This window comes from Heloderma suspectum, chromosome 9 (genome assembly GCF_057233095.1).
Source record: "Heloderma suspectum isolate Gila_16-S chromosome 9, 16-S_ref, whole genome shotgun sequence".
NCBI classification, from domain to species: domain Eukaryota; kingdom Metazoa; phylum Chordata; class Lepidosauria; order Squamata; family Helodermatidae; genus Heloderma; species Heloderma suspectum.
In genome coordinates, this window is record NC_139466.1 from 37400133 (window position 1) to 37422282 (window position 22150).

At 43.3% G+C, this 22150-nt stretch overlaps 1 protein-coding gene across 2 annotated transcripts in view; it reads right to left on the minus strand.

Moving 5' to 3' along the window:
- Nucleotides 1-22150, minus strand: part of DCX (doublecortin) — a 158381-nt gene that overhangs the window by 20422 nt on the left and 115809 nt on the right. For both annotated transcript variants that reach the window (XM_084813353.1, XM_084813354.1), the window contains one exon: nt 11857-11959. In XM_084813353.1, coding sequence (XP_084669479.1) covers nt 11857-11959 — 103 coding nt within the window. The remainder of the gene's footprint in view (nt 1-11856; nt 11960-22150) is intronic.

Here is a 22150-nt window from a genome sequence, read left to right on the forward strand (position 1 = left end):
CCAGAAATCACTGAGGCACCATTTTTATGCAAAATGGTGGCTCACTAAGAGGACAGATGGCTGCCAGACCCACTCATCAGGCATGTGGCAGCTCAGCGAGTGGGTCGATGTGAGAGCAGAGGATCAGCAAGTGGGTCTGGGAGGAGCAAGCAGTGGCAGTGGCTTGGGGATCGCCCTGCCAAACCGGGAGGTGGTGAGTCCATCCATCCCTACATTCAACACAAAATGTTTAGACTTTCAAAGTTCTGCACAAACTTGCCCATCTCTACCATTCTACCCTTATCTCTCAATGTTACCTTGTTCATGATCTTCCATGGCAAATAACTAGCTTGCCTTCCAAGGCAGGGAACAAAATCACCTGAGACCACCTCCTCCCTCCTCCTCACCAGGGTCTCGCTTCCACTGTCTCCCATTCTCTCTGGACCACTGGAGAGTTCTGGACCTGATCCACTTTGGCTTGTGCCTGCCTGGCTTATTGTCATGGTCCAGGACCCTGAACTTTCATCCTCAGAGGACCCCAACCCCTCACCCTCAGAAGAAGAGGTTCCTGAATTAACAGTTCAAGGAGAGGACTTGGTTACAGAAAGGCATCATGGGGCTTCCAGCTCTTCAGGACCTAGTTCCCCAGGAAGACCGAAGAGACCTCCCCTGCCCTGAAACTGGAGGAGGTGCAGGGGAGAGGAACCAGGCCCCTTTAAGAAAAAAAGCCCTTGGTCAGTGTGGAGGCAGGGCTAATCAGCCTAAAGGAAACCAAACCCCTACTTAAGGTTCAGTCACCATCCACTTCTTGTTGGTTCAGGCTCGGCTGGTTGCTAGATGCAGATGTGCCCACTTGAGGAATCAAGTCTGGTCATGAATAAAGGTATATTTATTCATGAGCAAGCCTCTGCTCATGAGTAGACCATTCCTCGGGTGACACTGATGACCTGCAGCCATGCTCTGGTTGGGGCTCTGAAGGCTCAGGCTTAAAAATCTTCAGTTGTAGGCACAGAGTTCTAGAATAATGTCTACATTGCTCCGGATGCCTGTCTTATTTCTCTGATCATCTAGCTCTTTTCTGGCACTCCATGTGTTTGGATTGTGTACTGACCTTGCCTTTGATACTGACCCTGACTAATTCTCTGGAGCTCTGTCCTCACACCACGATATGCAGGACACTTGCTCCCTTTCCTGGAGCTCTGCCACCCCTGCGTCACTGGAATGAATGGGAGCTGCATAAGAGCACCCATTTATTTCAGTGCCGCTTGCAGAGGAGAACTCCCCACTGCAGCCAAAGGATTCCTACAGTTCCTTTGCACACTGCAATTTGGTAAAGCCAAAGAGAGAGCCAGTGTGGTGTATTGGCAAGAGTGTTGGACTAGGAGCTGGGAGATCCGGGTTCTAGTCCCCACTCAGCCATGGAAGCTCACTGGGTGACTTTGGGCCAGTCACACACTCTCAGCCCAACCCACCTCACAGGGTTGTTGTTGTGAGGATAAAATGGAGAGGAGGAGGAGAATGTAAACCGCCTTGGGTTCCTTGCAAGAGGAAAAAAAGGCAGGGTATAAATGCAATCAATCAATCAATCAATCAAATAACCATACAATTAACTCACTCATAATATTGCAAGTTCTGCAATCTCCCTGCAAAGTCTCAGCCCACACAATTCCAACATAGTAGATGTATCTTACAGGTAATTCCCTTCCATCAGCAATTCATTTTGATGTTTAAAAAGCTGATTCCCCACAAAGCCACAACTTGACTGACTTCCCTAAATGGGAATGAAATGAAGGAGTGCTTTGCAGATGGGATTATTTGACGGAAAACACAACTCCTGACTTAAATGCTGCATGTGTGTGTGTATGTGTTCGCACACACGTGTACATGCATGCACATGCCTGGGGGTGGTGGGAGTAATTTCATTTGTTTTAAAGATCTCTATCTTTAAATTTTTTAAAGATTTTTGTGAACCGCCCAGAGAGCTTCAGCTATTGGGCGGTATAGAAATGAAATAAATAAATAAATAAATAAATAAATAAATAAATATCTCTGAAGCTGTGATCATCCTAAATTCTGCCCTTTGGCTTGTAATGAGGCATTCAGCTATTTTTCACTTGTTCTAGACAGCGTAACAGAGATCACGCTTCAGGGTCACACAGGACAATAATGGGAGTGGCCCTTTGTATGGTGCTCTGAGGATAGTGTGCTGGTCTAATTAGAATGAGATCATTTCTGATGCAATTTAATCCTCCACAATACATCATATATAACTGTGCAAATTAAACATGGGGGATGTGTCATTGTTCATGAAAGTAATAAACCTACAGGTTACACAGCATAGTCACAGTTTGCCAGCAAGGCCTGAGCTGAGAGCTAAGTAATTTTATACCCCAGTAGGCAGGGCAGAGGTTGGCAAGAATGTCTACTGTATTCCCCTATGATTGGGGGGGGGGGTAAGGGGGAGAGGAATAATATGGTATCTTCTGAGATGCTGCCATAATATTATGTAATGTCACCAGGGGAAATGCAAGACGTTCAGAGCCATCCTGTTGGAGCTAGACGTGGGGGGTTGGAATGGCCTAAGTGCAACAAATTCTGAGAATGACTGAGTCCTGCTATAGAGCCCTAAGAGGCTGCCAAGATTAATAGATATAAAGGAGCTGGGACAACTTTTTTCCAAAGGAGCTCAGAGCCACAGAAGCAGGAAACAGAGGGATGAATGCATGAGAGGCACATGAGACAGAGACTATTTTGTTTGGAGCTGTATCTTGATGACCCGTAAGGCAGCTGGCTAACTTCCAATCAGGCAAGCAGAATTGCTCGTGACCAAAGCCATCACAGCCAGAGACATGTGCCTTCGGCACATCAGAGACGACAGACAAGTCCACTCCAGCCGCTAGGCTGTGTAATATATGCCAAGTAAGGAAGACAAGAAGGGCGTAGCCTCCCCTTCAGACATTCTGGTGTGTGAATCGGAGCTTGAGTGCACATTCGCAAACACTGGTGTGAATGGGGCAAACCAGATCTGTCCAGTTAGCCATGCAGGGCTTGCCCTACCATGAGGCAGATTGAGGCAGCTGCACATCCGGGGTGGGGCTGGGGGTGGAGAGCAGCAGTGAGGTGTTGGAGAACGGGGCCTGCCCTGCAGCCCATAAGGTAGCATGCTCCCCTCAGGTGCAGTGGAAGGCACTGTCCCATCACCAGTTCTGGAGTAAGATTCAGCCACCAGTTCAACTGACTTCTATATGTGAGTTAGAGGGGTGCCATCTTGTCTTTTGCCTCAGACAGCAAAATGTCTTGGGGCAGCCCTGTAGCCATGATTACTAAGTTCTCCAGTATCTGTCTGTCTGTGCGGCCATCCCCCAAATGCCTCATACAGCCCCCCCCTCCAACTACACCAAAAGGCTTGAACAAATAGAGGGTCAGTTGAATGGGGCAGGGGGGCAGGGGGAGGCACCAGGCATGAGCCCCAAAGGACACAGCCCCAACCTTTTGCATGTGGGTGAGGCGTGCCTGGAATGCCCCTATTCTGCTGACGACACGTAGGATATAGGGGCAGGGAGGAGGTTCACCTTATCATCAGCGCCTCAGGGCTGTGGCTTTCTCTTTCTCTCCGCCAGGTATGTTGGACCTCCTCCAGCCCAAGGGCTGGATTCCATTTCAGAGAAGCTCTTGGGGGCCACACTCCAGTGGTGGGTGGGGCCAAATGCATAACAGGCAGGGCCAACAATGCTAGCATATTTTTGGATAATGCTCTAACTGGCAGGAATTAAGCCCTAGGGGAAGCACACCAAGGGTGTAGCTATTTGGGGAAACTCAGAGGGTTGTATTTGGTCCTCCAGGCCTGAGGTTCTGCTCCCCTCACCATAGGTAATCCTCCCCTGAAACTGCAGGGATTAAGGAAGAGTCTCAGGTGTCATTCTTGCTGGTCACACCTCCACTGCTCTAGGTATGACTGCAGCTTCTGGGTAGGTTCCTCTGGCTGCTGCTGTCCTAGGTCCTTATCCTCACCCTACTCAACAGGAAGCTTTTGGTCCTTCTCCTGGAGTGAGGGAGAGGGAAGGTGGTTGTGAACCTGGATGTCTATTGCCCTAGTCCTCTTCCCTCACCAGGGTCTAGCTTCCACTCTCTCCCATTCTCTCTGTACTACTGGAGAGTTCTGGACCTGATCCTCCTTGGCCTGTGCCTGGTTGGCTTATTGTCATGGTCCAGGATTCCAACCCTCATCCTCAGAAGAAGAGGCTCCTGGGCCAACAGTTCAAGGACTTGGTTATAGAAAGGCATCATGGGGCTTTCACCTCTTCAGGACCCAGTTCCACAGGAAGACCCAAGAGACTCCCCTGCCATCTGCATCTGGAGGAGGTGACATTGAAGACTCCAGCATGCTATAGCTGGCCATGGGGGGGCAGGCCCCCTTCAAACAAATTCCCTTACTCAGTGTGGAGGTGAGGCTAACCAGCCTAAAGGAAGCCAAACACCTACTTAAGGCTCAGTTACCATCCGCTCCTTGTTGGTTCAGGCTCAGCTGGCTGCCCACGAGGAATAAAGACTGATCCTGAATAAAGGTATATTCACAAGCAAGGTTCTGCTCATGAGTAGACCATTCCTCAAGTGACACTGATGGCCACCAAATGACATGTAGACATATGGCTGGGTCAAGTCAGGCCACAAAGACAGATCCCGACTGCCACATTCTCATATACTTCGGACATTTGATGGGGATATCACTAATGAGACATAATGCACACCATACAATTCCTGGTTTCTGCATGCTATGTATCTCAAAGAGATGAGGCAGCTCAGAGCATCTGTAAACTCAACTTCTGTTGGCTGGCAACATGCCCAGCCTTCCTTGGGCTCAAGACACCTCAGGCTGGGCTTCCTGTCAAGCTGCAGTGTCAGGATTTCTTTCCAAATTGTTTTATGATAGAGAGAGCTTCCCTGAAGCTGTGAGAACTGCTAAAATAGACATTAGACTCTTCAGTTCCAGCTAGGCATGGACAAAGCTGTCTGTCTCTACAACTTCTGAACTTTTGGAAGCACAAATACATTCCATGTCATTTCTACATCAGGTTGTGATTTTTTAATTTATTTTTTTAAGTAAAATGTCTGCAGAGAATTCCATATGCATTTTTATATGCATTTCTCCTAATGCATACAAAAATGTATACAAATACAAAATTACATACATACATTAATTATGTACATTGACTATTAATGTGCTTGTGGTAGTTGGGGGGAGGGATATAGAATCATAGAATAGTAGGGTTGGAAGGGGCCTACAAGGCCATCAAGTTTAACCCCCTGCTCAATGCAGGAATCCAAGTCAGAGCATCCCTGACAGATGGCTGTCCAGCTTCATCTTGAATGCCTCCAGTGTGGGAGAGCCCACCACCTCCCTAGGTCATTGGTTCCATTGTCGTATTGCTCTAACAGTCAGGACGTTTTTCCTGATGTTCAGCCGGAATCTGGCTTCCTGTTACTTGAGCCCATTATTTCGTGTCCTGCACTCTGGGAAGATCAAGAAGAGATCCTGGCCTTCCTCTGTGACAACCATTCAAGTACTTGAGGAGTGCTATCATATCTCCCCTCAATCTTCTCTTCTCAGGGCTAAACTTGCCAATTTCTTTCAGTCTCTCCTCATAGGGCTTTGTTTCCAGTCCCCTGATCATCTTTGTTGCCCTCCTCTGAACCCTCTCCAGTTTGTCTGCATCCTTCTTAAAATGTGGTGCCCAGAACTGGACACAGTACTCCAGATGAGGCCTAACCAGTGCTGAGTAGAGGGGGACTAGTACTTCCCGGGATATGGAAGCTATGCTTCGTATGAATGAAGTGAAGAAGCTGCACCTGCCCAGAGCCTGGTACAAGTTTTGGAAATTAAAAGAAGGAACAAGGATGAGGCTTCGAATGCATGGGTTCCACTTTTGAAATCAGATGGGGTCATTTGGACCTTCCAAAGTTGGGGTGAAATTTGGATAGCGAGAACTTTAAAAACACACATGTGAGTTTGTGGATGGCTGAGTTGCATATGGGAAGAACTCTGGAAGATATATTGACCTATATAATTAATTAATGTAGATATCAAAATATTAACAGCAATCTTGGCCAATAGATTGTAACAAGTTATGGCCACATTGGATAGACCAGACCAGGTGGGATTGATTAAAAACAGACAGGGGGCTGATAATCTTAGATTAGTTGTTGATCTAATCGCTTTAAACTCTGAAAGAACTGACCAGGTGGCCATCATTTCCTTGGATGCAGAAAAGGCATTTGACAAAATTTTGGTTTTCCTATAGAATTTTTGAAATGGGTTAAAAAGTTATACTCAGCTCCAAGAGTGAGAGTAATGACTAATGGTTTATTTTCAGCTTTTTTTCTTTCTTTTTTACTTGGGCAGGGCACTAGACAAGGTTGTCCACTTTCCCAATGATATTCAACTTATGCTTGGAACCCCTGGTGTGTGCTATTAGACAAAATACTAGTATTCATGGATTTGTCCATTTTGGCTCAGAATTCAACATTAGCCTTTATGCTGATGATCTTTGGTTGTTTATTTCAAAACTCCAATCCTCAGTTCCAGGTTTTATTAAATTGATCAGTAGTTTTGGTGAATTGCCCGGCTATTCAATTAATTGGTCAAAGTTGGAAATAATGCCAATTGGAGATAGGGTATACTCCAGTGTATTACCCAACTGGCAATTTCGATGGAGCCCAGAGTCTATTACTTGTTTGGAAATAATTATCTCTAGAGATATCTCTAGAGATGATTAGGTTAAATTTAAATAAGTTGATTAATGATATTTCACGAGATACAGATAAAGGAATCTTTAAAGTTGAGTTTATAGGGCAAGGTTAATACACTTAAGATGAATACTATACCTTGAATTATTTATGTTATACATGGGATCCCCTTAATTATACCTGGCAAATATTTCCAAAAACATAATGGTTTGTTTCGTAAATTTGGCAGGGGGGTGGTCCTTTTCACCAAGAATATCTTTGAAAATGATGCAACTTCCAATTAATGAAGGTGGGTTCTGTTTTCTGGATCTTGCTACATACCATCTGGTTTATTTGTTGACCAGTACTAAATGTTGTTCTTTTCCACCCAGATTTGATTTTCCACCTTAGTCAGTGTTGGAATCTTCTTGCCTGGAGCCTCTCTCCAAATGGATGGCATTAAGTTCTTGGTAGGGATGTACGAAACTCCCTTACCTGGAGTCCTCCGGAGGTCCGCAGGGGGGGAAGGCGATCCGTCCCTTCCCCCAGAATCCTCCACTGACTCCGCTGGCTCCACTCTGTGGCGAGTCTGCAGAGCTGCCAGCCGGCACTGGCCACTGGAGGACTTCCGGCCGCTGGGACGCAAATGGCATCCGGCGTAGCGGACACCATTTGTGTCCCTGCTCTTTGCCGTGATAGGCTACATAAAGATTTACGTAGCCTATCATGGCAAAGAGCAGGGATGCAAAGGGCGTAGCGGACGCTATTTGCGTCCCTGCTCTTTGCCGTGATAGGCTACATAAAGATTTACATAGCCTATTACTGCAAAGAACAGGGACGCAAATGGTGTCCGCTCTGCCATTTGCGTCCCTGCTCTTTGCCATGATAGGCTATGTAATTTTTAAATTTTATTTATTTATTTCATTTCTATACCGCCCAATAAAGCTCTCTGTAAATATTTACATAGCCTATCACGACAAAGAGAAGGGATGTAAATGGCGTCAGCTATGCCAGACGCCATTTTCTTCTGCAGGACGGCAGCAGACGGACTGGACCCGGCTGGTGGCAGGTAGGATCTGTTCCGGGGCAACTTCGTGGGGTGGAGGAGGTGGGTGATCTGTTCCGCCACGGACTCCAAGGGGCCAGATTCTTTAGAATCTGGCCTCATTGGAGTCTGTGGCTGAATTCTCTAACATCCCTAATTCTTGGCATATTAAGGCAGATAGAGCTCCTCCCACAATCTTGACAGTTAGACATGTGGGGTGTAAAATGTCATGCCAATTACAGTTTGACCCATTTTTCCCATGCTAATTTGATTATGAGTTTTTGCTATTTTTTTTCCATCTTTGCAAGATAAATTTGATTTGCCTGCTACAGCAGAATGGCAGTATTTGCGATTGAAACATTTGTTAGTATCTAGATTCGGTCCTACTGCTTTTACTGCCTCGGAGTCTCCTTTGCTATTGGAAACACTTATTGAAGCTGACCAGGTATATTGACCCACAATTCATGTTTATAAATACTTATCTATGAATAGATATGATACATGGGGTTTACAGCAGGAATGGAACAGGGAATTTGAGTGTCCTATTTTGTCTAATCAATGGACTGCCCTTTTGGCATCTGTATCAGATATATCTATGGATCTTCAGTTATGCCTTATTAAGCAAAAACTTTTGTTTCGGGTCTATTGGATGCCACACTGTCTCTTTAACAAAGGTTTGTCAAACTCGGCTAATTGTTGGAGGTGTAATCCAGTTAACACTTCTTTTATTCATATGTTTTGGAAATGCCCAATAGTTGCCTCCTTTTGGGAGGAAGCTATTATATGGATAAATTTTGTATTGGAAAGCTCTTTAATATTTACTGATGTAAATGTTCTCTTAAATTACTTACCTGCTTTTTGGAATGTAACACATGATCAGTGTAAATGGATCTTTTGTGCCCTTTTGGTTGCTAAAAGACTGATATTACAATACTGAAATAATCTATTCTTTTTCTTTTTTTTCTCCTTAGAGTATTGTAATAATTGAAACTGAGGATTTTAGAATATGTTGTTATATTTTTTTTATTTTTGGTGTGTTATGTTTTTCTGTTGGTTTGTTTTATTAAAACTCATAATAAAAAAATGATTTAAAAAACTGGGAAGAAATTTGGTAGAACCTTTGTTGTTGTCCACAATAGTCTAGAGGGGGTTAAAGGAGGAAGTAGATGACATAAGAGCAGAGATCCTTGAGACTGAGATCTACTCTGGAGACCAGATAGGAAACCCTCAGGGAGGGCAGGTTATCCTCCATTTGCTTATTTCTAGTCTAGGTACATGCCTAATTTATGGGATAGATTCATGTATCCTAAGTCATGTTTTTAAAAACCTTATTATCCATCCACACATTTTGTGATTCTGTGTGATTTTTCATTATGACCCTGAAGTATTGATAGTGGTGTTGGGAAAAATAATACATGAAATAAAAGCTCATGTGTTTTATTATGGTTCAGGTTGGGATGTACAGATTTTGTAAAATCCATCCCATCTGTGTTCCATGCGTTGCCAGGTGCCTTTCGTTCCGTCATCCGCTCATGGTGGAATTGGATTTTTTTCCAATTTCCCAAATTTGAAGAACTTAGTATTTGCAAAAATGCACAAATCCCCCCCTCAATGAGCAACCCCCCCTCCCCAAATGTGCACTGTCGTGCTTTAATGTATGGGAGAAATGCACATTTTCAGCTGTTTTTTTTTTAATGTATTTTTTAATGACTAGATTTGTGTAAAATTCCAGAAAGTTAAAAAGAAATGGTCCATAAGTCTGCGGAATCCATGTGAATTGGGAAAAGCTGGTCTGCTGAGGAAACTACAGGTAGGATTCATAGAAATCCAAACTTTTGATTCTGTTGCAGATTTCTCCAACATCCCTAAATGCAAGAAAGATTGCCAATATTTCTGAAAGCTTCTTCAGCCTATTCTCAGAATTTGAACGTCTGAGACTGCTCCTGAAGAAGGAATTTGCCATTCCAAAATGCATTGGGCTGAAATACATTTTAATTGCTGCCAGTCTTGAGAACTAGTTCCTTTTGTTGAATTTTTCACGAAACCAAAGCTGCCACGGAGTGTCCTTATGTACTTGAATGCTAGGCTCTAGCATCACTCCTTCCCATGTGGTCTGCAATGCCTGTGATTTCACAGGTTGGCCATGCAAAATCGGTGCATATGCACCAGTTGGCTCATGGGAGTTCATAAAACCCAAAAAAACTCAATGGATTCAGGCACAGCCCTGAGGATGGCTGTGAAACCTCTACAGTAAAACAAAGACACCCCCTCCCCCACCACAAATTCGGTGCCTTTCTTTACCCTGTCAAAAATGCAGAATTCCACAAGAAGTATAAAGTATGCAAATTAAGCCAAACTTGCATATATTTGCTTGTTCTACATAGTGGGGAAGCGGGCAAGGAGCCCTTTAACCCCAGTTTCAGATTTCACCCAGTATTGCCCAGGCAGCTGGTTTATTAGCAAGGAAGCCAGCCAGCCAGCCAGAAAGAAAGAAAGAATTCTCAGGCTGCAGAATCCTGGTGTTTGAGCAGTTCAGCCCTGTTTAAACAGCTGAGGGCTGAAGTATCTAATACAAGCAGCATCCATACAGAATGAAGACGACATTTCCTTACAGGTCCTGCAGCTCCCACGAAGTGTATAATGTTGGCACTGTTAATGAGACAACCTATTCTGCCTTGTGGCAAATCTGTCAGTGCTCATTACATGATAAAATGCATGGACTGCTCAATCAGTGGGAAACCATAGGCTGTGTTTTTAAATCTCTATGTGAATATAAGGACACTTGGGCCTCCCAGATAAGGGTAGCCTAGCCACACACTTCTGTGTAAGACCAAAAGCTGAGATATGGTTTGTAGTCACATAAGCCAGTACACCTCAATTAGTAAAATGTTCTGAAAAGAGGACATTTTATCCTTTCTCACTTGAATTCCAGACATCATGCCTGCCTCAAAATAATGGCCAGAGGCCAGCAGGGAGCAGAACATGGCTCAAATAGGGTAGAAGATGAGGCTGTGGGAATTTCCCTTCACTTGAGCTACAATCAAAATTTTGCCAAAAGTGAAATTCGGAGCCATGTTGGGGGATTCATCCTTAAGCAAAACATGTGGAGGAATTTTTAGGAGAGGTAAAAGAATTTAAGTAAAACTGGTAAGATTGCTCAGTGTAGAGGTTAGGTGGGCATAGGGATTTCGGAGGGATCCGTCGAGCGGGTGAAGTTCACCAAGCTTTCAGGACAGCTCACATATTTTGGGGGTCCTGCCCCCTTGAATTGTCATTTAGGCAAAGTGCAGCTGCAATTTGCATAATTTACACAAATTCCGACCATAATTTGCTTAATTTGTGCAAATTGCGGCCGCAATTTGACTAAAATTAAGCATATGACAGATGCAATTTGCATAAATTAAACTAATTGTGGCTGAAATGTGCGTAAATTATGCAAATCGCAGCTGTAATTTGCGTAAATGGAGATTTAAGGGAAAAAAACAAGAAAATTCTTGGATTTAGGGGAAAAGCCCATGGCTCAGCTTGCAAATTCAAGCCAAGCCAGGGGCTCTGGGGAAATCCGGTGAGCCCCAAAAGGGCCGGATTTCCCTGCAGTGGCCATCCCTAGTTGGGCGTTGAAGATTCTTTGGTTGTCACCAGATTTTAGATAAAGGAAGATTTGAAGCGAATTTTGGTGAAACATTTGTATTATTCTGAGAGAAGACAAAAGAAAACTTGCAAAATTTCTTGTGGGATGGGTGTTCACTCATTTCTCTTCTTCACATGCTTCAAGCTCCCTTAAACAGGAGAAGGGGAATCCGCAGTGATTGGTCAGGAATGTAAGTCTAAAAATGGAACAAGCCGCACTCATGTAAATGTTTTCTCTTTGGATGTTTTAAGCATCATTGAACAGGGGGAGTCATGGAGGGGAATTCCACAGGTAGCAAGAAATCCATTTGTGCTTACCAAATGCAGGCTGTATTTACTAGTGCACAGACTCACCCACAAACACACACCTAAAATCAATGGTCCTAAGGAAATGTGACTTAAGCTAAGAAAGGAGTAGGGACATCCTCCCACTCCCCACCCCCCACCCCACTCCAGTACAACAGTGTGCTTGATATTACCATTTTCATCCAGAGAAAAGTCATCCTGTGCATAGCGGAACTTTTCTGGACCACAGGCAATAAACACGTCATCGTCCCCGAAGAAATCGTGGAGACAGGTCACCTACCAAGAGAACAAAGTCATTCATTTTAGTTTTAATGGATAGCATTCACATCTGGCTCAAGTTTCATGTAAACATAAGGTGGCTTCCTCTCCTCAACCTTCCCTCCATTGCTAGTTTTCCTTTTTTCCATAAATGTGTTGCAAAACACGGTATACTCTCAAGAGAAGACCAGCTACCTTGCAAAATGCAATGATGCAATGACTTTTCCAGTTGGTGGTGATGAAACTTTTTTTTTTTTCTCATCTGGATGTAGGGATGGGCGGAATGCTTACCCCTGGGTCCAGGGAGGTGTCTGCAGGGGCGGGGAGGTGGTCTCTTGGAATCCTAGCTGTCTTGCTCCGCTCTGCGGCAATTCCGCAGAGCCACCGGCCGGCTCTGGAGCACCGATACAGCCGCCATTGATTGCCGTATCGCGCTGGCTGGGCAGACTGACTGAGGAAGCAAATGGTGTCCACTATGCCATTTGCGGCCGTAACGGTCTTAGTTTAAGGTAAATGCAGCCGTAAATGGCTGCATTTAGCTTGAACTAAGACGCTTACGGCCGCAAATGGTGTGGTGGATGCCATTTGCATCTGCAGTCAATCCGCCCAGCCAGCGATACGGCAATGGCGGCTGTATCGCTGGTGCTCCGGAGCCAGCCGGCAGGGAGGATCCGGCTGGCGAGGATTCCTCCAGGAGATGGAGGTAAGTCTTCTGATCCTACATGGACTTCGGGGGGCTAGATTCTTTCGAATCCGGCCTCACTGGGGTCCATGGAGGATTTCTCCCCCATCCCTAGCTGGTTGGGCTTAGTAGAAAGGGGCCCCTCACTGGCCTCTCCCTCCTCTCCTCTGCCTGGGGAAATTAACCCAGTAGCCAGGGTCAGGGCTGCACCGTAGTTCACAGCATTGTTTATGTAAGAATGCCCCCTTTCATTATTCATTAACCAACCAGCTCTGACCATAACCAAAGTCTCCCCACTTGGTACTGCAGTAAGCCTGAGTCATGTCAGGCTCCTGTGGGTCAGCTGACCACTTGCTGAGTCATTTGTTGGTCCTCTAGGATAGCTGCCCAAAGGCCCAACTTCATCACAAGGCTCCCATTTCAAGAGAAAGCAAGACAGGATGCCATGCACCACCTAGACCATCTCCCTTCTTTGGATGATGCTTACATGAAAATATGGGGAAGCTGGACCATCCTGCCTTGTGTGTACAGTGCCACCAGCAACGAAGGCAACACAAGTAATAAGCAAGAAGTCAACATGCTCCCATATGCTCTTCTGTAGCTACGTTGATGACAACTTAATTGTCCCTTGTCACGAAATATCAGTTATGATAACACAGTAACGACAAGATAACTACGTTCCTGAAGGATCTCCTGGAAATAGTGATAATTTCACAATGATTCATTTCACCTTCTCTTTGGAGAGCTCATTTAAAGTGACTCAGAAGAACTCGACAATCAAGACAGGAAACATTTTTTTCTGAGGATAAGGTTTCTTCACAGAATGTTTCCAGAATTCCTTAATTGTTAAATATGCATTTGATCATTAAGTAGGTATAAATGTTTTGAAGTCGGATGCACATGATCATCTGCTATTAAATGGTTGTTGTCATATGGTGAAGAATACATTGTGTATGAGAAATTCATTTCCGTTATTTTTTTTTAATCAAGATTTACACAGCTTGCAGCTCCCAGATGGAACACAGACTCAAATGCAATCTGCAGTCGAAGTCCATGTATTTCCGAGGTCGCAATGTGATTTGCGGAACGAAATAAACGCATTCGACAGCACATGTACATTTGAAAAATATGCTTGAAAAAGAAGATGGAGAAGGATAAGAAGAATGCATACCTTTCAGAGATGCACACAACTGATGTGAAAATTTGGGGGGAAAATATGCACAAAATTTCACACAAAACAACAAAAACAACAAGCTTGTAATCTAACATGGCGACAAAATGGAACAAAATTCAAGGTGGGATTTGGAGAAGTCCAATGAGGTCAAGTTTTGCTTGTATGCACATCCCTACAAGTGCTGAGTGTTCCTAGTCCATTTCCACCCACCTGCAACCAGGGCATGCCCTCTAGCTGGATTTGGATTTCATCACGTCCCACTACATAAATTAAGGACCAGGCATGGCTACGCAAGCCATGTTGTAGCATTCACAATTTACATGCATATTTCAACAGAGTGCCATGCCTAGGGGGCACACTGTGTACATCAGTGTCCTGTCTACTGAGCCAGAAGTAGTTCATCTCCATTGCCATAGACTGATCTGAATTGGACTGTGAATAAATTAATTGTGAGCTATAATAAATCCCATGCAAAGCTTTTCATTACCTCTCTGGATGTCAGCAGACTGAAACTAGATAGCCAGACAGATACAGTTGCCATTAAAAGCCTTGGGGTTTATTTCACACATCTTTCACTTTGCAGAAGTAAGACTTTTCTGTAATCTGCTTTGTCTAGTGTTTGTACCTTTCCATTTTGGGGGATTCCCCACATGAGGCCTAGTTTATAGTTAGTTACAATGCACCACAGGTAAAGCACTTACCATGTCAACATTCCATGAAGCCTACATCCCAGAGTTCTGAATTACCTGGTGTTATCTTTGAAGCAAAACTGACAAATTAGGAACCCTTCACTGTTCTGCTTTTGAAATTTTTGTGAATACTGCATATACAATTTGCTGCTGCTTTCAGTTCCCCATTACTATATGGGAGAAAATGAGATTAAACTGTAGAGCAGGTTTGATGATATTTATGGAAATCTCTCTGTCTCTGTCTCTGTCTGTCTGTCTGTCTGTCTGTCTGTCTCTGTACATGCACCTATTGTCCAGATTTTGGGAGACTTGTTAGAGCCAAACAGAAGCAGAGCAAAAGAAGCAATTCTGCACAGTTTGTTGCTGGCTCAAGCTCTTCTCTGAAGGAGAAAGAGTGTGCTTATGCAGTTAAACTAGTATGTGACATGCACTCCCATATGTGACTTCTGTATGTGACATGCACTCTCAAGAACTACAAGTCCCAGAGTTCCTTTGGCATAGGCAAGAGGTATGGCTGGTGCCAAAATAATCAGGGACATTAATCCCAAGGTCAGTGAGAGTCAGTGTTGCTGGTGGGATTTACAAGTCAAAAATATATGTGAGTAGATGTCTAATTCACCCCACATAACATACTGCCGTGTGTGTCTATAAATACAAACCATGCAGCCAGAAACATAAGGATGTTAAACAAAGGGAACAAAAAGAAGCCAAAGGACACCAGTCAATTAGAATAAATAAAAACAACAACAGAAGCCCAATCCCCTACCCACCCACCCACCTGTGCAGCACACAGTGATTGCGGGGGGAGTTTCATTTTGCAGACAGCCCCAGAAGGAGTCAGCATGCAGTCCTGCCATGTCGACCCACACTGTGTGGTCACAATAGGCAGTATCCAATGCTGTCATTCTGCTAGCACAAATAAGCAGCAGCTAGGTTCCAAACTACGGACAAGTTGAGAAAACAACTAAAGTTACATTTACACAGGTGCAGTTGCGCAAGCGGTTGGTTGCTGATTTGTATTTATAGACAGGCGTGGCAGTATGTTGCACAACCACTTTTGCATGTCAAATGCACAAGTGCTTGTGCAATGGAAACATCCAGCAGACTCCCACTATTATTTCACAGAATCATAGAATAGCAGGGTTGGAAGGGGCCTACAAGACCATAGAGCCCAGCCTCCTGCTCAATGCAGGAATCCCAGTCAGAGCATCCCTGACAGGTGGCTCTCCAGCCTCATCTTGAATGCCTCCAGTGTGGGAGAGCCCAGTACCTCCCTAGATAATGGGTTCCATTGTTGTATTGCTTTAGCAGTCAGGAAGTTTCCCTGAAGTTCAGCCAGAATCTGGCTTCCTGTCACTTGAGCCCATTATTCTGTGTCCTGCACTCTGGGCTGATCGAGAAGAGATCCTGGCCTTCCTCTCTGTGACAGCCTTTCAAGTACTTGAAGAGCGCTATCCTGTCTCCCCTCCGTCTCCTCTTCTCAAGGCTAAACATGCCCAGTTCTTTCAGTCACATGTAGGGCTCTGTTTCCAGTCCCCAATCATCTTCGTTGCCCTCCTCTGAACCCTCTCCAGTTTGTCTGCGTCCTTCTTACAGTGTGGTTTTTGAGTTTGCAGAATGGCACTGTTGGATATTGCCCAATAATACCTTTGTTAGGACCAACTAAAAAGTTACAAAATTGTCAGCAAGTTTTGTAGAATTCTTCTTTCTTTCTAATAATACTTGTATATCAATATAGTAAAATCTCTTAGGCTGGCTGTTAAGTGAAACAAAAAAAGCAAAAAAGGGGGAGTGTTTGCGGGGCATGGTAGAAAGCCCCAGTATGGGTGTAATTACAGAAATGTAAAAAATGTGAATTCAGAATTAAAATATAAACTTTTCTTTCCTGACCCTTGAGGCTGTGTGAATGGGATGGAATTGTGGTTTTGGGGTGGGTGGGGCATGTTACAAGTTTGTATTTCCCACCCCCAAGTAATACTTGGCCCCTGCGAACATGTATAGTCCACTCTGCATGATAAGTTAATTTACACCTGATGGGAGCCACATGAATTACTTCCACTGCTAAGTGCTTGATCCGTGCCAATTCAAAATTGACCCTAATAAATACTTTATTTCTAAGTGTGCCTGACACACTTTAAAAGATTGGTTGCCACTTATGTTTATTCTAATGAGTTGTTCAATAATTAGTCCAGAGAAACAGAGAAATCCCCAGAGAAGGTGCATGTCAACAGAAATATATCCAACATATCATTAATTGTTCTAAATGTTTCTTTATGCTCCTGGCAATGAATGCATTAAGGCAAGGCACAGGAAATATGAAAACAGCTTGTTTCAATGGTATCAAGCTGCTGAAGTTGGAATAAGCACGATGTTGACAATAATGCCACCACTATCATATCAACATAACAACTAAGAAAACCTGCAAGATTTCACAGTTTGAAGAGCAATATTCCCTTCCATATAATGGGTAAAAAATGACACTCACATGAATGAAATGGATAACAATATAACATTTAAGATAGTACCTTAAGCTGTCATATCATTGGTCCATCTAGCCCAGTATTTTATACTCTGATTGGTTGTGGTTAACTAAGATCTCAGAGAGGGATCTTTTCTAGACCTGCTACCAAAGATCCCTTCCAGTAGGGATGCATCAGAAATTCATTTCAGTTCATTTTTGGCCAGAATTTACTAAGTTCACACCTCCTGGAACCAAATGCAGTCTATATTTCTGAGCCTGCAAAAATGGCACATCTAATGCTTGAAATTGTCGGCAACTAAACCTAGCCCGCCTGGTACCCATTATGCGCAACAGGTTTTTAGAAGATTTTATGAGATATGGTGATGTTATGAGTAAAATGCATTGTAATGTTACGAGTAAAGGTGCTGATAATGCATTACTAGAAGCTTTGATGAAAAATTTTAAATGCGTTGTTGTTCACAGTTAAAATCCCTCAAACAGACGTTCACTCTGTTATATATGATATATCTGACTCCCTGCAGATGACTTGGAGTCATTACTGAAACTGAAACCTTTGAAAAGCTGACAGCCAATAGATCACACTTTTTACATTGAGAGAGAGGGGGGGACTACTAGGAAAAACCCTCCATCTGTGTTGTGCACAGGGAGAAATTGCCATAGCAACAATACTCCATGTTCTCAGTGAATTTTGTAACATTTAACATTCCAAATGTGTGTATGTGTAATTCTCAGAGTGTAAGGGAAGCATGTGCATTTTACAACACAACGTCTAACCAGAAGCAAACACAAAGGCAGAAGATGAATGAAACAAAACACAAGAGCAAAGAGCTTGGAACAGGTGGTATCTACCCACTCTGATGGCCAGACAGAATAGGTGATAGTCAATAATTTCTGTTGGCATTATGCAAGTTTATGGGTTATGAAGAGCTTTTCAGCAGAGAGAAGATAAAAAGCTACTAATTCTTTTGGGGGGGTTTAATCTACACAAGGAGAAAACATACCTTTGGATCGATTTCCAAAAGGAGAGGAAGTTGATTAAAATTATCAGTAGATTAACTAAAGGTGCAATCCTATGCATGTTTAGACTGATAAATGTCCTATAACTCCCAGTATGCCCCAGCCAGCATAGCTGGGAGTTGTAGGACTTATTTCTGTCTAAATATGCATAGGACTGTGCCCTTTAATGTATTTATGTATGCTGGCCCTGCTGGAATCCTGTTAGACTAGTCGCAGGCAAAAATAGCTATTTGCTTGTTTTTTGTTTAATCTCCACCTGTTTCCTAGCTGCTTTTCATGGTTTCCTGTCTGCATAGATCTGCCTCATCACTATTATTTACAAGGGAAATGCTGAGAGTTGTAGGACTTTTTCTATCTAAACATGCATAGCATTGTGCCCTAGATATTCTTTAAAATATGCCTTGGGCAGCTATTCTAACATTCGGAGAATCACAGGTGACTGGAATTTCCATGACTCTTGCTCCTAATGTTTTTGTTTTTAAAAGAAAAGCAGTCAGAGGAGAGAGAAATTGGGAGCAGAAGACCTGCAGGGGTTTAAGCCTTTCCCTTTCTTTCATTTGGCAGTTCAAGATCTTCCCTGCCCCTGATGTTTTTCACCCTAAAAGTTGCAGAGTAGGCTGTCTGTTCTGCCTTGAAGCAAAGGAAACAAAATTCTCTGCAGTCTCTGCACAGATATTATGAGGACCAACCATTACAGAAAAGTATTTCTTTTGAGATATTTCAGAATCTAAATTTGGGTATTATCTTTATTGGGGCAAGCCAAAGGTCACCAAAAATGTTCAAGCTTTCAAGATCTCCAGATTGCTTCATCATCAGACAAGATGTTACATACAACAGATCTGGGGAAGGAGGAGGGGGGGAATAAAAGCTGACTTGACATTGAAGTTATGATATCTGCATAAGCCGAAGCTTCAAATGAAATGTGGAAGGACGTTGCTGACAAATTAGGCTCTAGAAGGTGATACGATGGTTTCGGGTTGCACCTGTCCCCTAAGACTGCTGGGATGGAGAAACAAACAAACAATGATTGATTCCCATGTTGAAAAGATATAATCCAGCTGTCAAAGACACATCCCCAAAAGGAACATTATAAGACTGCAATTTCCTGGCTTCGTGTTTGGTATTTCTGAGGTTAACAGGATATATGGGGAAACATGTCCATCTAGTACCTTCTCAATGCAGATGTCCTTTCCACACACTCTTGGACCAGCACAGAAATGCTGAAACCTGCAGCCAGTGGGAAACAGATGTATCCTGGATGCATATTTGACAAAACCCTTCTGATTAAACCTCCACTCCCTTGTGCTATCTCTCATCTTCATGCAGTGGCATGGGTTAGCGGAACGCTTTTCTGTTAGACATTTGTTTAGTTTGCAGAAAAGTTGAGTAAGGGGAGACATGATAGAGGTGTACAAAATTATGAATGGTGTGGAGAAAGTGGATAGGGAGACATTTTTATCCCTCCCTCATAATACTAGGACCCAGGGTCATCCCATGAAGCTGACTGGTGGGAGATTCAGGACAGATAAAAGGAAGGACTTTGTCACACCGTGCATAATTGAACTATGGAATTTGCTACCACAAGACGTGGTGATGGCCACCAATTTGGATGGCTTTAAAAGGGGGCTAGACAAATTCATAGAGGAGAAGGCTATCAATGGCTATTAGTCCAAATGAGTATATGCTACCTCCTTAATCAGAGGCAGTATGCCTCTGTACACCAGTTGCTGGGAAACGTGGGTGGGGGCTCTTGCACTCATGTTCTGCTTGTGGGTTTCCCATGGGCAGCTGGTTGGCCACTGTATTAACAGAATGATGAACTAGGTGGACCCTTGGTCTGATCCAGTATGGCTCTTCTTATGATCTTATTTGGCTGGCCTTCTGTTTGTTCATCTTTAAGAATTTATTTTAAAAAAACTAATTCTTTTAATTTCCTTCTTTGTATTCTATCTGAATTCCTCAATTCTTTTCCATTTACTAAATTGCCTGTGAACTCTATTAACTCTGTTCACTTCTTGTAGTCGCTCCCAATTAGTGCAGACACAGGAAATGGCTGTATACTACGTCAGGCCATCGGTTCATCTAGCAATATCGGAATTTAGCATTTAGAGTTGCCACTCATATTTCACCTAAAGTTCAACTCAAAGTGAAGGAAAAACATTTGAGAATTGTAAAAGGAAAATAAAGAAGTGTTGATGTTTCTCAGGGAAGGGGGTCACACATGCCTTGTGGGATTATGAAGATTATTATGTCATTTCAATATTTTGTAACACACGATACTGTGCACCATGCTGATAAAATACAACATTGGTTTCTTTAGCAGTGCAGAAGAGCTGGGATGGAAGGAGGAAGTGAGCAGATGGAGCCATTGAGTAAAAGACTATTCTGACCTGCATGGAACAAATTCTCTATGGTGCCTTCTCCAATCCAGTCCCTTCTGATATGGTGGACCACCATTGTCCCCATCAGCCAGGCTGGGTACCAGGTTGGAGAAAGCTGCTCTATAGAATTTCATAAATTAGATTTTGGACAGCAAAATCTAACCCACATCTATTTATTGTGATTTTCCATGTTTACTCCTTGAGCTGTATAAGGGAGCGCATTTCACAAATCTTTTCTTTCCATGAAAAATGCGCAGCATTTTTAGGTGACCTGTTGAGGGAACCATTGACAATTTTTTTTGCAGAAGGCCTGCAGAGCGAAGGTGCAACTCATGACACACATTCAAGCAGCCTGCATCCCTTGTAACAAGCATAAAGACATACGTTGTCTCTGTGTATACTGTTGCTTGTGTATTTTTTACGTAAACGGTTTTTAAAGTTTGTATAGTGTATTTTAATGTTTTTAATCTTTGTAACACACCCAGAGAGCTTTGGCTACAGAGTGGTATAGCGATGGTGATGATGATATAGATGGAGATGTGTAATTGTGAGCTTCTTTGTAGTCCTTTTTGGACTACAAAGCACTTTTTGGACAGCGTTCAAAATAACACTTTTGTTCTTATTAATAAAAGTGATGTTCAGCAGCCAAACAGGTCCGGCTGTTACAGTGTTACTGAGGACAAACAAACCAGTTCTGAGTGAGGTCATTGCCTTCACTCTGAACTAGCTTCATGTGCCTTCAGTGACATCATCACATAATCAGATTGGACTGGTTGCCTGATGTCATTTTTACTATGAGGAAGAAGGACTATTTTTAAATAAAAATGGTGCCAAAGCTGCAGCTTACTGTGACTGTGGACATAAGCAAACTATGATGTGACAAAGGCAAGATCTGGGGCTCTTTGGGGAAACATTTTGGACCCTCTGAAAGTCCCTTTTTGTACCAAAAAAAAAGTTGCTGGAGAACATTCAGCTCAGCCCTATCACATGAACAAATAAGTGCTGCTCTATTTAAAGGCTAGACAATATGCTCACTCACCCCCCAAATATATGTCAGTTTGAAATAAAGTAGAATGCAACTTGGCCAATTGCCAAATTGCCCAATGTAAACATTAAAAAGGAATTGAACATGTCTGGTGAACTTTTGGTGCCTCCAAAACATGAGAAATGCAATTAGTCACAAGCTGAGATGCTATTTTCCTCTATATCAACAATGCATTTGCAGCCAATGGTGTCAGAGGTTGGATTATCGACCTGTGTCGGAGGAAAATTCATTGGCCTACAGTTAACATCTCTGGCAATGGTTCAGTCAAAACATTTGCAGCAAATGTGCTGGAGGCTGGAGCATCAATGCTAAAATAGTTGTAGAATCCCATTCTTTCAACAGCAAATCAATGTTGATTTCTCCTCTCTCCTCTATTCTATGGCTCAAGTACAGATATATGTTTGAAATACCTGGGTTTTTATTTCCCCTTCAGGCTAATGAGATTTCCCTCCCCTTCTTCCACCGCTTTCAAGGAACTGCTGAAATGGCATAAAGTGGGGGGAAAGACTTCATTGCTAGCTTCCCCCGCCATTAACTCCCTCCCTGCAGAAACCAAAAAACTGTAGGTGGAAACAATGGAAGAAGAAGTAGTGGTGGTCATTCACTTGCAAAAGAAGCTTCTCTTTGTGTTCCAGAATGATAGGCTGGTAGTCCTTCAAACATTAGAGGAAAAACAAGGAATTGTCACACTCCATATATTAAAAATACATGTCTCTGCACAGAAATACAGGAGGATGAG